An 18,702-nucleotide genomic window follows, 5' to 3' on the forward strand; every position below is an offset into this window, starting at 1 on the left:
ATTTCCTGGCAGGACTGGCACCTAGAGCGAGGCAAACAAGGCTTCTAGGGCACCTTACTGATCTCCCAAGTCCTAGCCCTACTCCCTGGGTTCCAGCTACACTATAGGCTCTGACGCCTAAATTGCTTAATCTCTTGAAATTTCAGTTTTCCTCCTCTATAAAAAGGAGATTAGAAATAGTTTTTGACTCATATAAAACATTTAATATTGAGTCTGGCCCATAAATGCTAAGTAAATATTAACTAGTTATGTAATTTAGGCTATGTTCAAAATATATGGAATTTTTTTTTAAGATTTTATTTGTTTATTTGACAGAGATGGCGAGAGAGAGCGTGGGGGGGAGGAAGAGGGGGCAAGCAGAGGGAGAAGCAGGCTCCCCACTGAGCAAGGAGCCCAAAGTGGGACTCGATCCCAGGACCATGGGATCATGACCTGAGCTGAAGGCAGATGCCTAATCAATTGAGCCACCCAGGCACCCTAAAATGTATGGAATTTCTAATCTAGTATATGCAAGTTGTCTTTTTGAGGAGTATATTCTTATTTCTTTGTTGCAATGGTATGCTAAGGTATTTCATTGAGGTAACACTAGAATTTAAAATTTTAATTTAAAAAAGACCATTTTGTTTCCAAATGGCTAAGCAGTAACTGATTCCTTTCTTTTTTTTTTAAGATTTTGAGAGAGGGCGCCTGGGTGGCTCAGTTGGTTAAGCGACTGCCTTCGGCTCAGGTCATGATCCCGGAGTCCCGGGATTGAGTCCCACATCGGGCTCCCTGCTCAGCGAGGAGCCTGCTTCTCCCTCTGACCCTCCCCCACTCATGTACTCGCTCTTTCAAATAAATAAATAAATCTTTAAAAAAAAAAAAAGATTTTGAGAGAGAGAGAGAGAAAGCATAAGCATAGGGAGGGGGAGGGGCTGAGGGAGAAAGCAGACTCCCCACTGAGCAGGAAGCTCTATACGAGGCTCAATCCTTGGATTCTAGGATCATGACCCGATCCAAAGGTGGACATAACCGATCCAGCCACCCAGGTGCCCCCGATTTCTAAGACTCTTACACAGATAAATTACAATGGCAAATTCATCCACAGTTTAAACTCATACAATTTTAATTTTCCAAATGTTTTGGAATTTGGAATTTAACAGACCTAGATACTTCAACTTCTCCAAACTAAATGGTCTGCTTTCCCAGTCACTAAGTAGGAAGTAGCTCTTCTATCTCAAACACTCAATAATTTATAGTATTCTTCCACTCTGAAGGTAATTTTTTGTTGCCTACGTTCTAATTATCTTCTTACCTAGTAGGCAGATGTTTTCATGTAATACCATTTCTAGCTCTCCTTTTGCTCTTTTCAAACATGCTACCAACTTCCCAAATTTTAATTATTAAAACAATTTTAAAAGGAAGAAGTCTTTACTTAACTATTATCCCTACTATATTACCCATTTTTAAGTTCTTAATATCTAAGCCAGTCTTCAAGCAAATATTAAGAACTTACTGTTTCCATTTCCTCCCCACACTGCTATTCAATAGCATATATGCTTTTAAAATTCCCAGTAGCCATATTAAAAATAAGTAAGCAGATGAAACTAATATATTTTATTTAACCCATATGCCCACAGGATTATCACTTCAATGTGTAATCTGTATAAAAACTAATGAGATTTTACATTCGTATTTTTTTATATGCTAAGCCTTCAAAATTTGGTATGTGTTTTAATGGTTACAGCATATCTTAATTTGAATGCCATTTGATCCCCATGACCACCCTTAGAGGAGGTACAATTATTTTTTTATATATATTTTTAAGATTTTATTTATTTATTTGTCAGAGAGAGAGAGAGGGTGCACAAGCAGGGGAAGTGGCAGACAGGGAGAAGCAGGCTCCCCGCTGAGCAAGGAGCCTGATGCAGGGTTGGATCCCAGGAACCTGAAATCATGACCTGGGCTGAAGGTAGATGTTCAACTGACTGAACCACCCAGGTGCCCCTTCTTAAGACTAATTTCTGTTAACACTTTTAATATAGGGCAAACCCAGAAACTCCAGGTCCCTAGGCGAGGAATTGACCCCATATGGCAAGAGGGTAGTATAAATATAGGGAGACAAGGAAGATGAGTCTAGAAAGTTAGGCTAGGGCCCAATGTAACACTTGGACCTCATTCTGCAAACCCTAAGGATTCATTAAAGTTTTGTTTTTTTTAAAGATTTTATTTATTTATTTGACAAAGACACAGCAAGAGAGGGAACACAAGCAGGAGGAGCCCAAGAGGGAGAAGCAGGATCTCCGCGGAGCAGGGAGCCCGATGTGGGACTTGATCCCAGAACCCTGGGACCATGACCTGAGCCGAAGACAGATGCTTAATGACTGAGCCACCCAGGTGCCCTCACTAAAGTTTTCTAAGTAAGGTTGAAATGACTGCAATCTTAACTGAATGAGGTAACTTCTCTCTTTTTAAAAAGATTTTGTCAGAGAGAGAGCACACAAGCAGGGGAAGCAGCAGACAGAGGGAGAAGCAGGTTCCCCGCTGAGCAAGGAGCTGGATGTGGGACTTGATCCCAAGACCCTAGGGTCATGACGGAGCCAAAGACAGACGCTTAACTGACTGAGCCACCCAGGCCACCAAGGTAACTTAAGTTGATATGACAATTACGACCTACAGAAAAAGTAGTTTTACCATTTGGCTATGTGACATTAGACAAATTACTGTTTGGCCTCAATTCTCATAGCTAATTAAAAAGAGTAATTCTGCATTGGACTGTTGTAGGGATTAAACAAGATAGTGTCTGACACAAGAGGGCGCCCCATAAATATTATGTTTTGTTTTTAGGACTTTTTTTTTTAAGTTTTATATATGTAAATAATCTCTACACCCAACATGGGGCTGGAACTCAGGAGCCCGAGATCAGCCCCACGCTCTTCTGAGCCAGCCAGGAGACCCCACTGCCCTCTTTTTTTTTTTTTTTTTTTAAGAAAGCACAGGTAATCCAGAAAGACCAGAATGAATAGAGCAGGCTCGCTTCAGGTGTAGTCACACCCTGGTCTGCAGAAACCTTACATGATTCCACCAACGTTTGCAGAGTGATGCTCCCATATCTCCCCCACTTCTCCGGACCAGGAAAACCTAAGCAAGCTCCAGTCAAGTCCCTAACCAGTCTTCCATAGACACGCAGCCCAACCTTCCCCGCCCTTCGTTGAGAGGCGACTCGCAGATGATGTCACATTCACTTCCGTTTCCAAAACGGCCTCTTTTCACTTTCCAGGGCCGCTCTAGGCTGCTGCCTCGCCAGCTAGCTCCGAAACTCAATGGTTGTTGGGCGGGGTCGTGACGTCCTTGGCGTGGCTGCAGGGGAGGCCGCGGCGGGGAAAATGGCGGACGGGAAGGCGGGAGAGGAGAAGCCCGAGAAACCGCAGCGAGCTGGAGCCGCCGGAGGTGAACACAACCCCAGCGTCGCGGGCTGCGTGGGATGCTCTGGGCCTTTCTTTGAGGTCCCCGGGGTTGGGGGAGTAGGATGGGAGCGAGAATGGGCGGATCTGGCGCTCACCCGGCCAGGTGCTGGGCCCAGACGAGACCCGGGCACGCCCGGCGCGGCCCGCTGGGATCCGGGCCCACATCGCTTCCTTGCCGGGGGAGAGCCGGCCACTGTCCGTCACCTGCTGGCCCCACCGGAGGCCCTGCTTCCGAGGAGAGGGGAGATGGGTACCAGAAAGGGGGACCGAACTCGGGGTGGGACCGGGAGCGGCAGTGCAGGAGCCGCTACCGCCACACCGGAGACGCACATCAGAAAACACGCGTACACACACAGTGGGAGTCACCGAGCAGTGGCCGCAGGAACTGGCCGCAGGCCGAGTTTCCGACGGTGTTGGCCTCTAAGTTACACCTAGGAGTTAGTTTGCTTCTCCCTTTTCGCCGAGGAGGTCGACGATCCCGGCCTTTTCTCTTATTTTCAAGCCGAAAATCGACCCTGTAACGGGATGGGTCGAGGTGGAGGGAAAGAATACCTTTGCCTGCCCGCTGGTTTAAGCTGCGGGGTCTAGGGTTAGGGTTTGATTGCCTTTGAATTGTCCGCTTTTTCTTAGTTAGGCTGTTGCCAGCTAACTGCATGACAGATATTTAGGTGGCTTAATAGGCTAGTGTGACTTTTCCTGTATTTTGTTATGATGCTAACTCAGGTTACAGCTATCTCCATTCTGTATCTTCCACCCCTGTAAATTTGGGCCTTGTGCATGAAGGTAAAGGAACATCTCTCCAAGCCCCCACCCCCCTTTGTCGCAACAAGGCAAGTAACTTAACACGTGCGAGGTGATCATAATATCTTTAGAACGTTTTAAGTATTACTCTCTATTCTGACTCCCTCAAATCTTATCCCTTAAAATATTTAGTTTGAGAAAATACCGAGGATTAAGAGCATATGAAGGCAATTATTAGGACCTTACTAACATGACGTTTAATATGAATTGCCTTGGGAACAAAAACTGAGAAAAGCGTAATATTCAGTTAATTAAACAGCAATTTAGACCATATAGTACTATCTCATTAGGGATGTTTTTTTCCCCTCAAAAATCGTTTTGGAAATTATTGAGTAAAATAACATAAAAAATTAGTAGTTTGGGAAAAAACAAAGATCTGCAACCTGAAGAATCTTAACTGGCTTTTAGACTATCTTTTAACTTTGTAGAATAGCTTTTTAAGTGTCTTGAGAGTATTAAAGATGTGTTTAATGTGTTGCCGAAATGTACCTTAAGTGTCAGCATAACCAGACTGTGTAATTTATCCACCACCCTTTCAGTTAGGGATAATTAACTCTGTAGTATGAATGTTGAAGTTTCTATTGTAGCATGTTTTTGTATGTGGAGTGTTAGTATAAAATTAACTTGGATGATTGATATCAAAAGTTATGGTACCCTTGTTGGTGATTTAGACTAAGTACTATCCCTTAATAACTTTGCCATAATTTGCCTTGGATGTGCCTGCCTTAACAAGAAGATAGTACTGTTGCATAGAAATCATTTTTGAATGTCAGATATTTTTAATTTGTACAGAGAAATCATAGCTAAAACATTTAATACTGTGGATTGGCTGAATTGCTAATTTTGTGGCAAGTTGGCACTATTTTGAAACACTCTCAAGTTTGTCTTAAGAGCTTACCTAGCTGATTTTTAGCTCCTATTGAAGAGTCCAGTAGTTGGAAGTGTAATTTTTTCTAAGTAGCTATGAATGAATTCATGTCAGTAAGAGAAGCTACTTACTTGAACTTGCTCTCACCTTAAAGAGGAGGAGAATGCAAAGGATAAGGCTTTGGGCAGATTTTTATTCTCCCTTCGGCAAAATTTTTGTGGCTCCTTGAAACTGAAATCTTAGAAAAAAGCTGTCCATATCATAATCATGGCCATCTTGTGCTGTTTTAAGCTATCTAATAACTATTTTAATGAAATTGACATTTCTTCTGCCAGCCACTAGGAGGGTCTTGAATATGTTCTCATTTAAGCTGCACACCAGTCCTTTTGGAGAGGTAGCTATGTGCCCTTTTTTCAGATGAAGCTACCAGAATACAAATGGGTCATGAAGGATATGCCCTTATGGACTTAAACTTTATTAGGTACTTCTTTTTCATAGTAAGGTAACTTTGTTCTCCAAGACCTACCTTTCCTCTCCAGCTACTCAATAGAAAAGAAAAAAAAAATGCCAGTACCACGTGTAATTTGATTTCACATTAACTACACACTTGTTAGCTCAGAATGAATGCAAACTAGATAAAAATCCCTTTTATTAAAATATTCCTTGATAAAGAATCTAGTACTTTTATATAATTATATTAATGTTTTGCTATCAATTGTGATTTTATTTTTAGAAAACTGATCACATATTTACTCATTGTTTAAAATACAAATTATGTTAAAAAATAAAAATAAATAAAATATAAATTATGTTGCTAAAAATTTTCACATTGCTAATCCATGGTCATCTAAAATTTTTGTTTTCCATGGCCCAAAATACAAAGATCCTATTAAATAAATAGAAAACAGGAGTTCTTGATTAAAAGCCCCCAAATGCTAAAGTGTAGTACATGTTGTATTTAAAGAAAAACACCTTATTGGACATAGAAATTAATGTTTATATTTAATGATATATTTCAAAGTTCACATGAGGTTGAAATAATTTTCTCTTCTAATGAACTATATATATAGACTTGTACAGTCACATTGATAATAATATAGATTTGGCTGTCACACTTTTCCATTTTCATTGCATATTCCATTTGCTTTATTTCCTAAATGTTTTGTATATTTTACTACATAATTATTAGAGGAGGATTACCTAAAAAAATAAAAGCTGCAATCTATGTGACACATAGAGCCATTTAAGGCTAAGTAATGAGTACTAATACAACACCCATCTTTTTTTCACTCCTTTTCCCCCATCTTTTCACTGAAGAGTGGATATTTTCTAAAGCTGTTGAATATCTATAAATGCTTTAAAAAGAAAAGAAAAGAAAACAACAAACTTAAAGAGTTGAGCACAGCCAGACAGTTATTTACTATGTCCAAAAATAATTTGCTGGATTTGGAATCAGTCATGTTTGTTTTTTTATTATTATTTTTTTAAGATTTTATTTATTTGTCAGAGAGGGACAGAGCACAAGCAGGGGGAGGGGGCAGGCAGAGGGGGAAGCAGGCTCCCCATTGAGCAAGGAGCCCAATGTGGGACTGGATCCCAGGACGCTGGGATCATGACTTCAGCTGAAGGCAGACGCTTAACCGACTGAGCCACCCAGGCATCCCTGGAATCAGTCATGTTTAGAAATGACCTGCTAGACATAATACGTTCCATCTCCATTGTGGACCTGAGATGTGGGTGGTCTTAACAGATTGCCTCTTAAGGTGACAAGAAAGCATATGTGAATAAAGTTGAATTTTGATTTCACATTAATTAGTTGATTACTTAATTAGTGGTAGTTTTCCCAACTCCCCTGTTCATGCTACAGTAGTGTCCATAGGTATTTTCCCTATAGCATCGTGGGATTGGACAGATAGTATTGTGTTCCATATATTATCACATACTAGTTCAGCCAGCTGTCACACTTAATGGTATTAATATTATAGTAAGATTTATGTTTTTCACTTTGTTTTATACTTATGCTTTAGCTTTTCTAGATTCTTTTTTTTTTTTTTTAAGATTTTATTTTTATTTGTTTGACACAGAGCAAGCACAAGTAGGAGCAGCAGGGCAGAGGGAGAAGGAGAAGCAGACTCCCCACGGACCAGGGAGCCCGATGCAGGGCTTGATCCCAGGACCCTGGGATCATGAGCTGAGCCGAAGGCAGACGCTTAACTGACTGAGCCACCCAGGCACCCTGTAGTTTTTCTAGATTCTTTGTTCCAGAATTATTTTCTGGGTAAAAGGAGACCTAGAATTAAGAAAAGATAGGGTGTTTTAAAGAACTGGAAATCTTGACTAATTATATATAGCTCTTGGGTCACAGTTCAAAGAGCAGAGAATACTGCAGTCAAGATTAAATGTTCTTTATGCTATTTGTTTTGATGTTTTTCGGAGTTTGTGTTTGCACAAAACTTGTGCCTTAGTGTATCGATTGTTTCTCTATGTAAACCCAGTGCATTTTCTATATGTTTCTATATGTTCCCATATATAGAGACTGTGTTTTCAATTTTAGTCACAAAGAAATAGTTATCATTGTTTAGGTTCTACAGTAAAACTCATACTTGATTAAAGCTATAAATAGAATGCAGAATAAAATTTAGGAGGTACCTGGGTGGCTCCATCGTTAAGTGTCTGCCTTTGGCTCAGGTCGTGGTCCCAGAGTCCTGGGATCGAGCCCCGCATTGGGCTCCCTGGTCGGCTGGAAGCCTGCTTCTCCCTCTCCCACTCCCCCTGTTTGTGTTCTCTCTCTGTCAGATAAATAAATAAAATCTTTAAATAAAATTTAGAGTAATGCTTTTAGTTCTAAACTTAGGCTTTGAAAAAACTAATGTTGGCATAATACTGTTGGGTTTTTTTTTTTAAGAAATTCTAAATTAATTTTTAAAAGATTTTATTTGTTTATTTGAGAGAGAGAGGATAGGGGGTTGGGGGGCTGAGGGAGAGGGAGAAGCAGACTCCCCGCTGAACGGGGAGCCCAATGTGGGACTCTATCCCAGGATCCTGAGATCATGACCTGAGCTGAAGGCAAACGCTTAACCGACTGAGCCACCCAGGTGCCCCTAGAAATTCTAAATTGATTTCTGTATTTCAGCTATTAAATGTTGATCTTACATTCTTTAGGTGCTTTTGTAATTTCATATCTAAATAAGTAAATGGCACCTCCAGCAACCATTCCAGTGCTATCTTTGTCTCCTGAGGAAATACCAAAGCCTAGTCCTGCTTAATTCCCCTACATTGTTATTACAACTTTCACTCCTTGTCCAAAGGGAATAAAGAGTTCCTGTTATCTTTCCTCTAAACAAAATCAAATGTTCTGTTCAAAGTGCTTATTAATCTAGAGACCTCATCCTTCCAAAATTATATAGATTGAGAGCTATAGCCTCTGGATTTTTTAATCTGTTACTTGTCCATCTATTTGTGTTTGATTTTCCACTTTTCCCCCATTCTAGTTGTTTGTCCTGTTAACTTGTTGTCAGGGCTATTGCTTAGAGCCTATCTTCTCTTCATAAATAAACTGTTTAGTGTAGCAGAAAACATTCTATAGGGTGAATTGGGGAAAGAAAATAAAATTTTTAATCAACCAGACTTCTTCTATCTTACCATTCAGTATGCTCTTAAATAGCCTTCTCCTCTAAAGGACCAAAGATACTCAAGATGCAAACTTATTTTGTCATGGATTAATACAAATACAAGCACAATTACTGAAAGCCATCTTACATTCCAAATCTACATATGTATGGCTTCTATTTGAAATTATAATTAGCTTGTCTTTCTTTCATGAGAAAAAGTAGTGTGTAAACCTAAGTATGATTGTTAAAATAGGTGATAATCAAGCTTTCAGAGTAGAATTAAATTACATAAGAGGGAATGACTTGATGTCTTCCTTCAGTTTCCATTTCAACTCTAAAAATTGTGTGAGAGGTACGTGAGGAATACATCACTCAAGAAACTTACTCCAGGCTGTATTAATGTTGTAGTTCTGGTAATAATAGGCCATTCATAACTAGGTACTTTTTGTATAACTAGTACTACATAATTGAAGAATGTCAGAATTTATTAATCAAATGTATTGTTCTGTGATGTGACCAATTGCTCACACGCTAATTTGTGTAGAAGAATTTATAGACCTTAATTTCTAAAAAGCAAAATCCCACAAATGACTAGATTATTATATAACTTTTATAATAGTGTTTAGTTGAAGGGTCTTAGATTTTGTGAACTCTATGTTTATAATTTTAAATTGCTCTGTATTTTATGCTAGTTAATTCATGGGAGCCTCTTCTACTGCCACACAATCTCAGTTCCTGCTGTATACTCTAACAAACAGTGGAGGAGACTGTTGGGTCAGTAGGTGACAACTGCAGAGGTATCTTCCTTATAACGATGCTTTTTGAGGTTGCTGCTCCCATCAATCTGCTCAGTAAAAATAGCTCATCTTGGTAAGTTGTTTCGACTTCACCAGGACCTGAAGAAGAAGCAGAAAAACCTGTGAAAACTAAGACTGTTTCTTCCAGTAATGGAGGGGAAAGTTCCAGTCGCAGCGCTGAGAAGCGATCAGCTGAAGAAGAAGCTGCAGACCTCCCAACAAAGCCTACAAAGATCTCCAAGTTTGGATTTGCCATAGGTAGTCAGACGACAAAGAAAGCCTCAGCCATATCCATCAAACTTGGATCAAGTGTGAGTTGTTATTTTACCTGTATGATGTTCATAATGGGACTTAAGAATTTTTGTTTCAGGAACCTGCTATTAGGGGGTTATGGTAAATTCAGTCTAAAAAGGTACATTAGTGCGTGAACTTACACGTAAGTATTTAAGACGTTACCAGCTCTGCATTCAGGAATGGTGTGGAAAAATTGTAACTCAAGAAAACTTTTTTAAAAGGTTTGGAATATGAGAAGGAGCAACTATTATAAGGAATATATATGATTTATAAAGTAACAGCTTAGAATTTTTTCCAAGTTGAGCAAAAACCTCTGAAAAATATTTTCAGGAAGAATTTCGGTTTATTTTTCTTACCTTTTAATTCCAGTAATATTAAAAATAATATCTCTAGAAATCAGTACTAGTAAGGTATTACTTGATAACTGCTTCCTGATTACTTCGGAGCTATAAATGGACATTGAGCCCTGTATATCCTATGACAGATCAACTTTTGAGCCCTTGTTGTAAATATAAACCTTGAATTAATTTAATTATTAACCATGGAGTATCTGGAAAGTTTTGAAATATTAGATTGAAACATACGAAGTTCCTAGATTTGACTATTTCTGACCGACAAAAGTGACAATTTCATATGTTTCATATGTTTCAACCACATAGATCTTTAAGAAAAAAATGTTAGGTAGTGTATTACTCTTAGCTTTAGAAAATAGTTACATTCTTGTGTAAGGAGAATAATCCTAGAATTATTAGGATTATTGCCTAAGTTGTTTATTCATATCTGTTCTGTGAAAATTAATGCTCATTTGCCAGATGCATAGAGCTTTATTTTTGCATTAGATGTTCATTCAAAGATCTCAAAAATATGATATGAATCAGGTTCCCATTAGAGTCGGTGTGTTTGAGTTACACTCTAGTTTTAAAAGAGCTACGATTTCTCAGAACCCCTACTCCTACCCTAATGTTGTTTTGCCTTTTTCTTTCTTTCTTTAAAAAATTCATCTGGACAAAAGACATTCAGCTTGTAACTTCATTACTTCATGACTTTTCTTCCTGTTCAATCCTTTTTTTAAATAAAGTTGCATAGACCAACTGCATAAATACTTGTGGGATTTTTTTGATAGTCATTAAACATGTATTCTCATGTACACTTCCATATAGATGTTATTCTTGATAATAGATTTTACTGGGGTCAGCACACTCCTAAACTAGATATCTAAATCCCTATGTTTTCTAAATCATTAACATGATTTAGTAATTGCTGATCATTTTAGATGGGAGGGTTTTGTTTGAAAATGCCTAGTCAATAAAACTTTTAATCTTTGGAAAACAAAAACCTGTTTTTATAAAGTAAACTTTAGTATAAACACAGTCATCTTGGGGAAGTGAGTTTTAAGATAACAAAAAATAGTTGGAACTATTGCTTTTGATTATATGATTGAAAAAGTAGTTGATCAACAGGCACTTACTTGTGTCATATGCTGTATGTACAACATCAGACACCTGACATCTTTAAAAGAGTAAAGGATATTTCTAGAGTCTCTATGCATAATCTCCAAATTAACATTTTTTTATTCCTTCAAAAGCAAACATTTATAAAAAGTGTTTGTGTTATAGAAGAAAGGGTGGTTCCTTTTGTTTCAGTAGATCAGAGAAGATTTCACTGATGAGGTGATGTTTGAGTTGGCCTTAAATGTAGACAGGAGGCAAAGGGCATCTCAGATAAAAAGAATTTTGTGCAAAAGCAGTTTAGATGTGAAGCCATTCAAGAAATTGTTTGTAGTTGGAAAGTGGTATGCAAATGTAGGGATAGAAAGCCCCCCAGATGAGACCATAGAACGGAATCATAAAGGACTTACATAATATAGTTTGGTTTTATTCTTTAGGTTCTAGCAGAGCTATGGAACTGTTGTATGGAAACTTTTAAACAGATTTGTATTTTAGACATATCACTCTGGTACCGTTATAGGGGATTAGAGGGAATAAACACTGAAAGGTGGGGGGATGGTATTTCTAACAGTAGTTGAGGCAAGTAATGCTAAGGGGCCTTGGGTGTCGGTAGTTGATGGGAATGCAGAGGGAGATGTAGGTCTATTAGATAGAGATTTAAGCAACAAGACTTTACAATAGAATGCAAGTTGAGGAAAAAGTTTTCTGGCTTGGGTACTTAGAACACTGTGAATTAAAGTACCCATTGGGTCTCTGAGTGGAGCTAACTAGTTGGCATATGACATCCTGTTTGGGGCAGCCATTGGATTTGGTAGTTAAAACTATGGGAGTGAATGGAGTTGACTGGGGAAGTACAGAGAAGGAAAGGAGAGATCCCTAAAGATAGATTCTTGGGTGTCTGTCATTTGGCGGGGGAAACAAGGGGAAATGGAACAAAAGATCAGAGAATTAGAATAGCATCTAAAAAGCATTGTCAGAGAAGTCCAGGTAGGAGTGTTTCAAAAAATAGCTGGTGATTAGAGTCAAAGGCGGCGCACTGGTCATTGGTGACCCTATAGAACCAAGGTTACCCGATTCTAGGTGAGTGAGGAGCCATGGGGGAATGAGGGAGGAAGCCAGATTGCAGTGGGTGATCGACAAAATGGATGGTGAGAGTATGAAGATAGTGAGGACAACTGACCTCAGAAACTTAGATTAGATAGAAGAGAAGCATGTTTACAGGCTACAGGTCAGAAAGCTACCCACTAGAGAGATGAGTCTTAGGGTCTTTTATGTTCTTTCTCAAGGCACATTGCACTTCATTTTTTGTTACTGTGGAAAAGTAGTACTAATCATTTTCTTTTACCTTTTCCAGATGCCTGTTAGCTACATGATAATGTATATCTTGACTAGAAAATGTTTTACAGGATGAAAACAAATGGACATATAATTAATAAAGTTAAAGCTACCCGTTGATAACCACATTTTTAAAAAGAAAAAATGGACTTTTTTAAAGTTTGTTCTGAGTTCCTTACTATATGTTTCTATGAAAACGTAAAATCAAGTCTTTGAAGATGTTATTTATATCATTAAACAAGCCTGTATAAACATTATGTGATACTTTTAACATTATGTGATACTTTTTAATGTGTTTCTTCTTCAGAAGCCTAAAGAAACTGTTCCAACGCTTGCTCCAAAAACCCTTTCAGTAGCAGCAGCTTTTAATGAAGATGAAGATGTAAGTCAACACCTAGTTTTGTTTATTTTACTTTAACCAGTTAGTTCTTAAAGGAAGATGTTAGTGGCAGATTGTAGGTTGTACTAATGGTACTAGAGAATTTTTGTAATTCTGAATAGTTTTTTGTGTATGTGTGATGCCTGCAAAATCTGGATATTTCTATTTATTTGGTTGTAGGATTATTTAAAATATTGCCTTTGGGAGCAATGAACTTAAGAATCAAATCAACAGGGGCTTCTGGGTGGCTCAGTTGGTTAAGTGACTCTTGATCTCGGCTCAGGTCTTGATTTCACAGTCATGAGTTTGAGCCCCATACTGGGCATGGAGCCTACTTAAAAAAAAAAAAAAGAATCAAATAAACAGATGCTTATTATGAACAGTAATAATACACATATGTGCTAGGAAATATGTAGGGTTCAAAAAAAGAAAAATTTAATGCTGCTGTCTAATAATTTTATAGTTGAGTCTTCAGTGATGAGACATCGTGCATGCATGCAACTCCAAAAAGGCAGCTGTAATGCTTTCTTCTGGTATCCCCATGAAGAATAGCAAATAGTGCAGGTGATTCTGCCAGAAATCTATTCAGTAAGCACGTGTTCCAGAGTGAGCATTACTTATCTGCTGTTCTCTTAGTTTCCTTATGCCTTAGGCATAAGGCAGTCTTAGTATCCTCATGCCTCTCACAGTGCCCCTCTCTTATGCTTATGAATAACATGATACGGAATTTAAGCATTATTTTGACTGATTTTTTTCTTTGGTCTCTGACTTTAGAAACTAACCCCCACTTAAAATGTGACCCCATTGTATAACAAGTATTAACAGGGTACATGAGTAATTGCTCCCAAAACAGTGTGGTTAAGAATTATACATTCAGAGGAGCATACTGTGGGCTGAAGTGATTGGGAAGAATATATAGAGGAGAAATAGGAATTGGATACCGAAACATTAGGCAGTGTTTTGACAAACCGAGGAATACTTTTATAAGCTAAGAGTTATAAGAGTAGTAAATACTTAGGAGCTGCATTTGACTGGACTGGAGATTTTTGTAGAGAAGTTTGAGCAAGGATGAATATGGAATATTTGGAGCCCAAATCAATAGGTAAAGAATTACTGTGGTTATCACTGTATTCTTTGGACTTACTCATCGTACACACTGGGGTGATTTCTACATGCTAGGCACAGTGAGATTACAAAGATAAATCAGACATGTTCCTCTAGGAATTCAGCCTAGCAGGGCATAAAATAGTACAAAATAAGAAAAGTATCTGAAGACCTAAAGTGGTGTGGAAATTCAGGGAAGGAAGAGAGGCCAAGTAACTAGATGCAGCAGCATGGAAAGACCACGACCACTGGACTGGCAATGGGAAGACCTGGATTCTTTTCCTTTCTTGTCTAGTTACTAACCAGTAGAAAGCCTGTGAATAAGTCACTTTACCTTTTTGGAGCCTTAGTTTTTCAGCTGTAAAATGAAGGCTTAGTTTAAATCATATATTTTTAAACTACTACTCAGAGTTCTGGGATTCTGTGGAAATGTCTCAGGCGTTACTGTGGTGTTAGGTGATCCCTAACAAGCAGGGCTCTGGTTTCCTGCCCCCTTTTCATTTGTAGCTGTTCTTTAATTTGTTTGATACTTAGGGACCCAAATAAGATTTTTTTGAGGAAAAAAAGTATTTCACCCCCTCAAAAAAAGTTTGAAAAGTACTAATTTAATGTTTTGTCATGATTCTTACGAGTTTAGGTAGCTTTTTTTTTTTTTTTAAGATTTTATTTATTTATTTGATAGAGAGATAGCAAGAGCAGGAACACAAGCAGAGGGAGTGGGAGAGGGAGAAGCAGGCTTCCTGCTGAGCAGGGAGCCCGATGCGGGGCTCGATCCCAGGACCCTGGGATCATGACCTGAGCCGAAGGCAGATGCTTAACAACTGAGCCACCCAGGCGCCCCTTTAGGTAGCTTTTTGGTATGTACAGAATGTATGAGGGAAGGACAGTATAGGAAGAAGGGAACAACATGTGCAAAAGTAGAGAGGCTGGAAATGGTAAGCTACGTGATAGTACTGGCTTACTTTGAATGTCTAACAGTTTGAATATCTTTTCACGTAACTTTATTTTATCCTTCATATATTCCTCTGAATCGTGTGATGTAGTTATTCCTGTTTTGCGAATGGAGAAATTAGCAAGTTGATGGTAAAGGATATAAACTTTAATTTGTTTCTTAGATAAAAGAATGTGTGCATCTGAAATCTTCGTCTGGTTTTTCTTTTTTCTGCAGAACATAGTTAAGTAACCTTGGATATATATCTAGCCTAAAGCATGTTGGACAATAAGGGCATCCATTTAATTAATTTTGAAATTTAAAAATATATTTTATATATTTTCAAAAAAATATATTTGAAAACTAAAAATATATATCTATATAAATTATCTATATAAATTTATATCTATATATCTATATTAATATAGATATATTATCTATATTATAGAGATAGTGTTATATCTATATTAATATAGATATAGTATCTAATATATAATATCTAATTAGATCTATTAAATCTATATAAATTTATATTTATAAAGATATATTAATATATCTATATTAAAAATATAGATCTCCTTAGTCTCCTTTAATTTGGATAATTCTTGGTTCTTTCTGTTTTATGGCATTAACATTTTTGAAGAGTTCAGGCCAGTTATTTTGTAAAATATTCCTTAGATTGAATTTGTGTGATGTTTCCTCATGATTAGATTCATATTAACTTATTTTGGCAGGAATACCACAGAGGTGATGCCAAGTTCTTAATGTTATCATATCAGGGAGCACATGTTGTCAGTATGTCCCATTACTGACAGTGTTAACCTTGATCATTTGGTTAAAGTGATGTCTGCCAGATTTCTGTACTTTTCAAATTACTGTTTTACCTTTTGTAATTAAAATTTATTTTTGGGGATATGCTTTAAGAATACATGGGGGCGCCTGGCTGGCTCAGTCGGTAGAGCACGTGACTCTTGATCTCAGGATTGTGAGTTCAAGCTCCGTGTTGGGTGTGGAGCCTACTTAAAATAAAAAAAAATAAGATGAACCATGAGAGACTATGGACTCTGAGAAACAAACTGAGGTTTCTAGAGGGGAAGGGGGTGGGGGGATGGGTTAGCCTGGTGATGGGTATTAAAGAGGGCACGTTCTGCATGGAGCACTGGGTGATATACACAAACAATGAATTCATGGAACACTACATCAAAAACTAATGATGTGATGTATGGTGATTAACATAACAATAAAATAAAAATATAAATCTTAATAGAATAAAAATTTTTTTTAAAATAAAATAAAATAAATTAAAATTTATGGGGCGTCTCGCTGGCTCAGTCAGTAGAACATGGGACTCTTGATCTCGGGGTCATAAGTTTGAGCTCCAAGTTGGGTGTAGAGGTTACTTAAAAATAAAATCTTTAAAAAAAAGAATACATGAAAATATATAATTTTTTAAACACTCCCATGAGTGTCAGCATCCATTGATGATTCCTGCCAGAATCAATTTTTATAAATGTTTGCCAAGTGGTGATTTTTCTCATTGTTTTATCTCTTTTATATTTATTGTCTCTTCCTGTAAGGAAGAGCTTTCCCTTATTTATATAAGTGTAAGCTCATGGATTCTTTTTTTTTTTTAAGATTTTACTTATTTATTTGACAGAGACACAGCGAGAGAGGGAACACAAGCAGAGGGGGTGGGAAAGGGAGAAGCAGGATTCCCAGTGAGCAGGGAGCCCGATGTGGGACTGGAGCCCGATGTGGGACTCGATACCAGGACCTGAGCCCAAGGCAGATGCCTAATGACTGAGCCACCCAGGAGCACCTCATGGATTCTTTATTCAGTAGGCAGTAATGCTCAAATTATCTCAGATTTGACCAGGAGAAACTCCTTTAGTCTAGATCTTAAGGACACTCTTTTAAAAAAGAATATTTAGGGGCTCCTGGCTGGCTCAGTTGGTAGACCATGCATGTGATTCTTGGTCTCGGGGTCATGAGTTAAAACCCCATGTCAGTTGTGGAGCCTACTTAAAAATAAAAAAATTATCTCCCCAGCAACATTCATACATAAAAACAGATCTAAAAAGAATTTAACTTATCACATATCTTTTCAACATCTTTAGAAGTATAGAAAGAATGAACTTTAAAGATACCTTTTTAGTAAAGGAGACATTTTTAGAAGGAGCAATACCATAAAGTTGTTAAGAATCTTTGCTTTGGCATCTAGCTGTTTTGCTGTTTATTAGCTTTTTAACTTTAGACAAATTAACCTTATTTACCTCACCTTTAAAATGCAAATGATGATAATTATACCTACCTAGCAGGATTGTTAGGGGTTTTTTGTTTTTCTTTTAAAGATTTATTTATTTGAGAGAGAGTCGGGAAAGGGGCAGAGGAATAGAATCCCAAGCCAACTCCCCCCTCTCTCCCCCACCCCACCCCAGCATGGAACCCAGCTCAGGGCTTGATTCCACCACCCTGAGATCATACCCAAACTGAAACCAAGAGTCAGATAGATGCTCAACCAACTGAGCCACTCAGGTGCCCTGAGGATTGTTAGGATTTTAAAAGAGAGTGCATATTAAAGCATTTAGCACAGTGTGTACTACATAGTAAACAAATGGTTTGGGTTTTAGAATGTCAGGTTTTTATCAAATTTTTTTCTTTATGCAAAGTCAGCACACTAGAAGATCTATGTGTTTCTTTTTAAAATGTAGTTAAGATAAATACTTTTCTCCTTTTACCAAGATTTATAGTCTTGAAAGTGCTAGAAGACTTAGATACAAAATTTAGTATTATTAGTAATCAAGTGAATTTAATAAACATGTAACACATCTCTGCTTTTTTTTTTTTCCTTCAGAGTGAGCCAGAGGAAATGCCTCCAGAAGCAAAGATGAGGATGAAGAATATTGGAAGGTATATATTTTTTTATAAAGATTGTAGAGAATGATCTTTTAAAATGATCTTTATTGTTTGGGCTTTTCTTGCATATTTGGGCAAAACAATTTTGTTTTGTGAGCTATCAGTGATCTTATTTTCTCTCCTGGGAAGAGAAATTGAGTATCTTATGAAAAAAAAATAATTTTAAGGATATTTCTTTTCAGATACATGTAATCTGTATTTTCTTCAGATAGCTATGAGAAATGTTTCTGATTTAAAATTTAAGTTTTTTCAGTATAAAAAAGAAAAGGCTTTCACTCATTCACCTGTCATATTATTCTCACCATTTAATCTTGATTGTACATGTCATTTTTTCCTAATTAAGATGCCAAATACCAAAATTGGGCAAGTATTTTAATTTTCCTCCATGTTTCTGTTGTCACGGAAATAACATATCAAGTTAACGTAATGCACATTTTCTTGTATTTAAGATAACTTAGAGGCTAGTAAGGAAGTTTGGATTTAAATCAACCCATAGTTTGTCCCCATTTCTACCAAATTATAAACTCCCAGAGAACTAAGTCCATATGCAAGCATCTATATCAGACTTGGAGTCTAGGGTTCAAATAGGAACAGTCCCGGTGACTGCCTGCCCGCTTTCCTTACATACTGGGACCTAAAGTAGGAAACACATCTGATCTTATAACCTTGTCTAAACACCCAGTTTGTTTGTTGTTTATATGTTTAAAAACGTAAAAGATGTAAAACTGAAACAAATCCACAATGACACTGAACCTTTCTGTGTGTAATATAT

At 37.5% G+C, this 18,702-nt stretch overlaps 1 protein-coding gene across 6 annotated transcripts in view; it reads left to right on the forward strand.

The window, feature by feature from the left end:
* Positions 1–3,271: 3,271 nt before the first annotated feature.
* The window catches only part of PCNP (PEST proteolytic signal containing nuclear protein), a 56,676-nt gene continuing 41,245 nt past the window's right edge, over positions 3,272–18,702 (forward strand). For 5 of the 6 annotated variants that reach the window (XR_010409747.1, XR_010409779.1, XR_010409781.1 and 2 more), the window contains exons 1-4: positions 3,272–3,429; positions 9,620–9,834; positions 12,908–12,982; positions 17,869–17,924. Coding sequence is in view for 3 of the 6 variants with exons in the window: in XM_054506437.2 (XP_054362412.2) it covers positions 3,303–3,429; positions 9,620–9,834; positions 12,908–12,982; positions 17,869–17,924 (473 nt within the window). In the remaining 3 variants the exon portion in view is untranslated. Of the gene's footprint in view, positions 3,430–9,525; positions 9,597–9,619; positions 9,835–12,907; positions 12,983–17,868; positions 17,925–18,702 lie in introns of those variants that run through there. The other variant, XM_045869811.2, reaches the window with a different exon arrangement.

Source organism: Mirounga angustirostris, unplaced genomic scaffold, assembly GCF_029215605.1.
Source record: "Mirounga angustirostris isolate CCGP_5_RB_7025 unplaced genomic scaffold, mMirAng1.0.hap1 SCAF_1, whole genome shotgun sequence".
In the NCBI taxonomy this organism is placed as follows: Eukaryota; Metazoa; Chordata; class Mammalia; order Carnivora; family Phocidae; genus Mirounga; species Mirounga angustirostris.